At 51.1% G+C, this 8,549-nt stretch overlaps 1 protein-coding gene across 1 annotated transcript in view; it reads left to right on the top strand.

Moving 5' to 3' along the window:
• The window catches only part of ROR2 (receptor tyrosine kinase-like orphan receptor 2), a 90,337-nt gene that overhangs the window by 70,510 nt on the left and 11,278 nt on the right, over window positions 1–8,549 (top strand). The window contains exon 5 of the mRNA XM_014530676.1: window positions 8,237–8,364. Coding sequence (XP_014386162.1) covers window positions 8,237–8,364 — 128 coding nt within the window. The remainder of the gene's footprint in view (window positions 1–8,236; window positions 8,365–8,549) is intronic.

Genomic DNA, 8,549 nt, shown 5'->3' with positions numbered 1-8,549 from the left:
GGGGTGAATAAGTAAGACACATATGGCCTCTGCCCCTGTGCAGTTCATATGCTGGGGTGACATAGATACCAACCAAGTAGGCAAATAAAGAAGATAATGTCTGCCCTGAGCAGTGGTTAGAGCATAGGCCCTAGGACGGAAGGGTTGCAGGTTCAATTCCCGGTCAGGGCGCGTGTGGGAGGCAACCAATTGATATGTCTCTCTCACATCGATGTTTCTCTCTCTCCCCCCTCCTCCCTCACCTTTAACTCTTTCTAAAAATAAATAAATAAATAAAAATAAAAATCAATGGAAAAAATATCCTTGGGTGATGATTTAAAAAAAAAGGTAACGTCTGAGCGTGCGAGTGCATGAGAAGCAGCACTTGGCCGCGATGTGACAGGAGCACCTGAGCTGAGGTCTCAAGGATGGCAACTTCCTTTTGTCAGATGAGAAAACTGAGGCACAAGAGGTGGAACATCACCTGAGATCACATGGTGAGCGGGACTGGACCCAAGCCCTTTATTTGAGGTGTGCAAACAGAAGGTGCTTTAAGAAGCCCTGTGGGATCACGTTTGGGTAACTGAGGTATTGGCAGGCAGGAGGGGCCAGGTTATGTATGTAACTTGTAAAAGCAAGGGAACCAAAGTTCAGAGAGGGGTAGCTGACCTGCCCCAGGTCACACAGCAAATCTGAGGAGGAGCCAGGACGTGACTAGTCTGACATCACAGGACTAATCAAGCAGCTCATCAGTTCAGCCAAGTTTCCTCTTCTGATGCTGATTTGCACTCAGGTTGGAACCTTCTGGTGACAAGGACGGTGGGTGTGGGTTTGGGTGTGGGTGTGGGTGGGTGTGGGTGTGGGTGTGGGGTGGTGCAGGGCAGGTGCTCCAAGAAGCCTGGCCATCAGGCCCCCGGCTGCCTGAGGTGTTGCCTGGGCAGCCGTGGGCCCCACGGTGCTTCTGCACAACTAAATACGTTAACTAGGTGGGTGTGGGTTTGGGTGTGGGTGTGGGTGGGTGTGGGTGTGGGTGTGGGGTGGTGCAGGGCAGGTGCTCCCTGAAGCCTGGCCATCAGGCCCCCGGCTGCCTGAGGTGTTGCCTGGGCAGCCGTGGGCCCCACGGTGCTTCTGCACAACTAAAAGTTACGTTAACTATCGAATTCTCGGAAACAGGAACCTTCCTTGGGGCTGAGTTCTGAGCCCTCTTCTTTTTTTACTTCACAAACCGAGTAATTCCAAGGCTCAGCATTCTCCACGCTGTGTTCAGGTCCCCGGGTCTCCATTGCCAGGTCCGGACCGGTCCTGTCCGCCTGGGTCATTGTACCATTATAGTGAGTGTTACAGTCAGGTGTGTGAATCCGCCATCATTCTTGTTCTCTTTCAGAATGGCTTTGGCTCTCCTATATAGTAAAGAGCTAATATGCAAATGGTCGCCATGCCCTCGCGCCCTCACGCTCTCGTGCCCTCGTGCTGGGGCTGGGGGACCTGAGGCCATGCCCCCTGCCTTGCGGGGCTTGACGGGGGTTGGGCCGGCTGGGTCTGGGTCTCCTGCGATTTCGAGGCATGCACGGATGGGCAGGGACTTGACTCTGGGTTCCATGGCGCACCCCGGACTCTGTCAGGAGGGAGATTTCATATACATTTTACTAATTTCTTGCATCTCTGACACTTCTGTTATAGAGAAAGGGCAAATAGCAATATTAAAATATTTCCTCTAATTAATTCCCTTTTAATGTGCACAATTTTGTGCACCGGGCCACTAGTTCTACTATATTTGCATTTGCATGTCAGTTTTAGAATCAGCACGTCAGTTTCTACAAAAGCGCCTTCTGAGGTGCTGTTTAACTTTTGATTTTGCAATCATTTCAAACCTGCAGAAAAATTGCAAAAATTGTAATAAGTAGCCCCACTATGCTCTTTACCCAGGTTTACCAGTTTTTATATTTTCCCCCATTTGATTTATGTCCTCAGCGCACATCTGTAATTAACCGTGTGAGCGTATGTTGCACCCATCACACTCCTCTGCCCCTTCGTGCTCCTCTGGGCACCCCCGAGGTCAGCGCTCTTTCCTCCCAGACCCGCAGCTTCAGATTCAGGCTGTGTCTCCGAGTGGCCACTCATTCTCTGAGCTCTTCCATTGCCCGGCATGCTGTGTGGGTCCCTCCCCCCAGCACAGGGCCCCCCGGCCGCCTTAGTCTCAGGTCAGGTGGGACAGCACGTGGCTCTCTGTCTCGGAGTGGGCAGGGCTGGTTTTTAAAGGTTGAAGCACCAGCTCTGGAATGTCTTACTTTGCGGAGTGCAGTTCACGCTTGCTCTGTGGAGCTCATGGCTGTTTGGTCAGGAGGCATATTGGTCTGCAGCGTCCTTAGGACATTCTTGTCGTGTTTTTTTCCAGGTGATGCTGGCCTTGTAAGATGAACTAGGAGGTATCCCTTACTCTTCTATTTTCTGAATGAATTTGTGTAAAATTGCTGATGTTTCTTCCTAAAATGTTTGACAGAATTCACCAGTTTCTATTATTTGGAGCTAGAGTTTTAATTGTGGGAAGATTTTTGATTTCAACTTTGAGTAAGAGATATAGGGCTATTCTGAGTTTTTATTTCTGTTGGCACTAATTTTGATGTTTGTGTTTTTCAAGGAATTTGTCATTTTTTCTAAGTTGTTGGATCTGTGTTCATATACTTGTTACCTTATAAGTTCATAATACTCACTGCCTTTTACCATCTGTCAGGGTCTTTGGTGATGGCCCGGGGGCATCCCTGACGTTGGTAATGTGTGTGTTTTCGCTTTTCCTTAATCAGTTTTTCTAGGTGTTAGCAATATTGTTAGGTTTTTTAAAAAATCATCTTTTGGTTTTATTGATTTTTCTATTGTTTTCTACTTTTATTGATTTCTGCTTTCATCATTAACATTTTCTTATAATTCAGGTTTAATTTTCTCAAGGTGTAAAACCTTATCTAATTTAAGTATTTACAGCTATTAAGTATTAACAACTATAAATTCATCTCTAATTACTGTTTTAGCTGCAAGCTATCAAGTTTTTATTTTTTATAATTTATATTTTCATATTCCATTTAAAATTATACTTAATTTTCCTTGTATTTTCTTTTTTGATCTGAAAAGGTTATCTAGAAATATGCTATATAATGTCCAAATATTTGGAGAGTTTCTAAATATATTTTGTTATTGATTTCTAATTAACTTCGGTGTGATCAGAGATTTTATGGTTTTAGTTCCTTTCAACTTATTACTCTGTGGTGAGCATGAGCAGTGGCCATTCTGGGTGAGTGTGAACAGTGGCCTTTCTGGGTGAGCGTGAACAGTGGCCTTTCTGGGTGAGCATGAGCAGTGGCCTTTCTGGGTGATGAGCACCACATGGCCTTTCTGGGTGAGCGTGAACAGTGGCCTTTCTGGGTGAGTGTGAGCAGTGGTCCTTCTGGGTGAGCGTGAGCACATGGCCTTTCTGGGTGAGCGTGAGCAGTGGTCCTTCTGGGTGAGTGTGAGCAGCGGTCCTTCTGGGTGAGTGTGAGCAGCGGTCCTTCTGGGTGCGCGTGCCGCTGCACTGAAACGGGTGTGCCTGTCGGGTGTGCTGTCCTGCAAATGTCCCGTCGCTCCAGGGGTGGGGACTGTTTCCCCCGTTGACTCTTCACCAATTTTTTCCCTAATTGAATTCATTGCTGAGAGGCAAGTGTTGAAATTTCCGGCTGTAATTGTGGGTGTTTCTGAGTTGTCCTCTAGTTCTGTCCGTCCTTGCTTACGTGTCAGCTCCGATGTGAGTTGCATTCACGTGTACGTCTTTTTGGTGAGACCCTTTCCTTTGAAAGGTGTTTGTGCTGATGATGGAATTCCAGCTCACGGTGTATTTTCTCTGAGTGCAGGGCAGCTGTCATTCCTGGTCTTCTGTTTTCACTGTTCCACCGTTTGTCATGTCCCCTGTTTCCATTTATCCTGTTTCAGCAAGTCGGCTGTGATGTGGGTCAGTGTGGTTTTCTCTGTATGTATCTTGCTTGCTTTTCGCTGGCGTTCCCTGGCCAGTGTGTGACTGTTTTCACCCGATTTGGAAAGACGTTTGGCCATGACTTCTTCACACTGTTTCCTGCTCGCACCTCTCCTCTCGCTGGGGTTTGACTGCACAGAGGTCAGACCCCTGTTTTCCCACAGCTCGCCGGGCTCTGCGCATTTTCGGTAAATCTTCCTGTCTCTTAGTTTCAGTTTGGAATTGTCTGTTGACCTGTCAAGTTACTGCTCTTTTTCTGTCTTCTCCACTCTGTGGTTAACACCATGTTTTATTGGAGATGTTTTTCATGTCTTGCCTCTGCTTCTTTCACAGTTCCCATCTCCCCACAACTCTTACCTTTACCCACGCATTGTTGTCTGTACTTGCAGTTCCTTGAAGTCTGGTCTGCGGAGCCTGACATCTCCGTCATCTGTGGGTTGATTTCTCTTGGCCATGGGTTACATTTTGCTGTTTTTTCATGTGTCTGGTAATTTCTTATCGTATACAGGACATTGTGGTTTATACTCTAGATTTCACCTTCCTCTGAAGAGTGTTTTGCTCTAGCAGCCTATTAGATTACGGTCAGGTCACCTGCAGCTGATGGAGTTTAGCTTCAGACTTGGTCAGAGTGATTTATTTCTGTTTGTTCTCTGTGCTTTTGCTGTGCCTCCACCCGCACCCGCACCCGCACCCGCACCCGCACCCACACCCACACCCACACCCTCCAACTCATCTCAACCATGGCTTCCTCTCGTCATTCATCTACCTTAGACATACCCTTTCATAAGAACAACGATTATGAAATGGTTTTACCACTTTTAACAAAAACAATGAGGGGGGAATGTTAACTTCCGACACAATGTGTAACTACATCTGAATTTTGACAGTACTTTTCAACCTCAAAGGAACCTTACTTTCCTTTAAGAGTCATTCATTATTGATATCCATGAGTTTTCTAAGCTTTTCTTGAAACTAACTTTTATGTTTAACATGCACAAGCTGGGGAGACGGTTGGCAGTCAGCCCGCCATGTCCCTCCTGAAGGACATCCTGTCACACACGGTGGCCTTTCCTCTGTCCGGCCACCCTCCTCCTCTCCTGTGGCTGTGTCCTGCGCCACCTGGTAGCTTTCTTCTTCCGTGACTATGAACTGATGTTGCGTTTCTTCCTCACCTGTCAGTAGACCCTGGGTCAGTGCCTTGGGCGTGTAGAATTCCAGACCTGGTCTCGTAGCTTGTTATTCTGGAGTTGATGAGCGTGTCCCCTGTGGCTGACGGATTGATGGATGGTGCTCTGCCCGGAGCTTTTCTGTGGCTCCCGAGGGACTGGTCTCACAGATGCTCTTCAGCTCTCACCTCCCAGAGTTCCCAGATGCGCCTGGTAAAGAGAAAGCATAAATCCATGTGAAAATGTCAAGTAATTCCCACTTGTTTTCTTAAAATGTAATAACCTGAAGGATCTCATTTTCCAACTATTCTTTATGTTTTGGACATTTTCTAAAACTCAGATTGGAAGCCCACTTGGATGAGTAAGCTGTGGACCAGCCTTGAGCCCCTTTTCAGCCTGTCTGCCCTGCCCCCCTTTGCTCTTTCCATCCTGGGGGCACCTGAGCAGCAGCCAGGGAGGGGCCCACCCAAGGAGGGGCCCACCCAGGGAGGGGCCCATCAGGGAGGAGCCCACCCAGGGAGGGGCCCATCAGGAAGGAGCCCACCCAGGGAGGGGCCCACCAGGGAGGGGCCCACAGTGAGGGAATAGGTTTCCATTCCTTGACTCTTGAAGCAGAGAGAAGTTGTCAGTCTTGCTGGGATGCCCCATGGGACTGACTGGATGGAATCCCGTACCCTGGGTGTAGGTGACGAACCTCTTAAGGATTTTCCCGGTAGAGCAGGCATGTGCCCTGCACCCAACCCGCACACCGATGCCTAGCGCACCCGCCGGCAGAGTTGGCGGCCCTGTGCGGGTGTGCCTGGCCGTGGCGGCTCTGGGTGTGTGTTAGCACACGCGCTCGCCTATGTGAGCTGTAGTTAAGGAACCCTTGACCCACAGCAGTGATGGTCGTGAACTGGACGGCGGGCTCCTGCTTCTTGTTGACGCCAGAATCTCCTGACCTTGGTGATTTTTGGCTCCAGATAGTTTTCTTTGGAATATTTTCTTCAGGGACAGAGAAGACAGCAGAAGGGAGAATCACTGGAGCAGAGGCCCTGGGAAAAGGTGCCCGTCACTCCCTGTCTCTGCTGCTACAAGCGTCCAGCTCCACCCTGAGAGAGCCCGCAGGTTAAGGTGGACACAGCACAGGTTCCATGGGGTCGTTGACATCAGTGTGGGGTGCAGTGACAGGTGTTGTTACCCTGAGGGGCAAGTGGCAGCTTTGCTTGAAAACAAGCAATGTAGTGACAGGCCTGAGCCCTTGCATGAAGCTCGCCCTCGAGCCCCAGCCCTGCTCCTTCCCTCGCAGCAGCGGCCGCCCCTGTGTGGGCCGTGGCCCCGTCACTGGCTCCTTGAGCATCCGAGGACGACTTTCACCGCGTCGGTGCCCTTAGCGCGACCTCGTCAGCTGGGGCAACCTGCACGGTCATTCTACAGAGAACAATTTAAGACTAGCCGGGTTTCGGAAGGCCCGATGGCGGGGGAGGGGGCTTTGGGGGGTTTCCCTTTCTGTCCCCACATTTAGACACATGGCCTGCTGTCTACACAGCAGAGACAAGGTTGTGCGTCACCTCCTGGAGAAAATGCTGTGAGGGCCAAACTTCTTGGAATCCCCCATGGCTTCCTCCATTTGCCAGTTTTCTCTCTGCAGTGAAGGGTAGCGGAGCTTCCCATGAGCATCGTCCGCACAAGTGCCAGTGGGGCCCCGGTGTCCGGGGAGGGCGTGCACACCGCTCTCTGATGAAACGTGTTCGAGTTGAACTGTCTCTGTATTTGGACGTGGACATGGACATGTTCCCTCTCAGATTCCAGTTCACACTCAGTCCACCCTGCCCCCCTTAAAGATTCGGGGTTTTAATCAAGTTAATAGACTTTATTTTTTAGAGAAGTTTTAGGTTTGCAGAAAAGTTGAACATAAAGTACAGAGTATTCTCATGTGGCCCCTCATCCGCACACCCGGTTCCCCCATTAGTGACATCCTCCCTAGTGTCCGCATCGCTGAGCAGCTGATGCAGTGTTCCTGACTGCGGTCGTGCACACTCACTGTCCCCTCGCTGAGCAGCTGACGCAGTGTTCCTGACTGCGGTCGTGCACACTCACTGTCCCCTCGCTGAGCAGCTGACGCAGTGTTCCTGACTGCGGTCGTGCACACTCACTGTCCCCTCGCTGAGCAGCTGACGCAGTGTTCCTGACTGCGGTCGTGCACACTCACTGTCCCCTCGCTGAGCAGCTGACGCAGTGTTCCTGACTGCGGTCGTGCACACTCACTGTCCCCTCGCTGAGCAGCTGACGCAGTGTTCCTGACTGCGGTCGTGCACACTCACTGTCCCCTCGCTGAGCAGCTGACGCAGTGTTCCTGACTGCGGTCGTGCACACTCACTGTCCCCTCGCTGAGCAGCTGACGCAGTGTTCCTGACTGCGGTCGTGCACACTCACTGTCCCCTCGCTGAGCAGCTGACGCAGTGTTCCTGACTGCGGTCGTGCACACTCACTGTCCCCTCGCTGAGCAGCTGACGCAGTGTTCCTGACTGCGGTCGTGCACACTCACTGTCCCCTCGCTGAGCAGCTGATGCAGTGGTACTGACTGGTCCTGCACACTCACTGATGTACACTGGGTGCATAGTCTAGACTGGCTTTCTGTACTGTGGGGTTTGCCCACCATTACAGTGTCATACAGACTCGCTGCACTGTCTTAACATTCCCTGTGCTCTGCCTCTGCGTCCCTGGCAACCACTGGGTTTTACTGTCTCCGTGGTTTCGCCTTTTCCAGAATGTTCTGTAGTTGGAAGCATCCAGGACGCAGCCTTTTCAGAGTGACTGCTTTCACTTTGCCATACGCATGTAAGGTCCGCCAGGCCATGTTTTTGTCGCTGAATAATATTCCGCTGTGTGGATGGGCCTGCGGAAGGGCATCTCGGAGGCTCCCACGGTTTAGCGTTCTGGGTGAAGCGGCTGTAAACCTCGGCGCGGGGTTTGTGTGGCCGTGAGCTCTCCGTTCATTTGGGTAATTACAAGGAAGAAGATGGCTAGACCCTAAGATGCCAGATTTAAAAGGGAAAATTCTCGGGGGCGCCCGGCAGCTTCCGGTGCGCTTACCCGCGGTGTGTTTTCCCAGAGACGACGACCACGAGGACGGCTTCTGCCAGCCGTACCGGGGCATCGCCTGCGCGCGCTTCATCGGGAACCGGACCATCTATGTGGACTCGCTGCAGATGCAGGGGGAGATCGAGAACCGGATCACAGGTAGGACAGCCTGTCCCTGCCAGACCGACGCAGCCGGGTGTCCGGCGGCTCCATGGCTCCTGCCGCAGAAAGGGGCCTTTTTAGAAGCAATGGCCGCCGTGTTTGCCCTGAAATGCTCCTCCCGCTTGTGCGGCTGAGCTAGTGCGTGTGGGCGGCGGAGAGTGGGTTTCTAACACCCGCTGGGC

The sequence above is a fragment of the Myotis brandtii genome, unplaced genomic scaffold, assembly GCF_000412655.1.
Source record: "Myotis brandtii unplaced genomic scaffold, ASM41265v1 scaffold760, whole genome shotgun sequence".
Lineage (NCBI taxonomy): Eukaryota > Metazoa > Chordata > Mammalia > Chiroptera > Vespertilionidae > Myotis > Myotis brandtii.
Note: the sequence above shows the minus strand (reverse complement) of the source record. Positions and strands in the feature narration are given on the sequence as shown.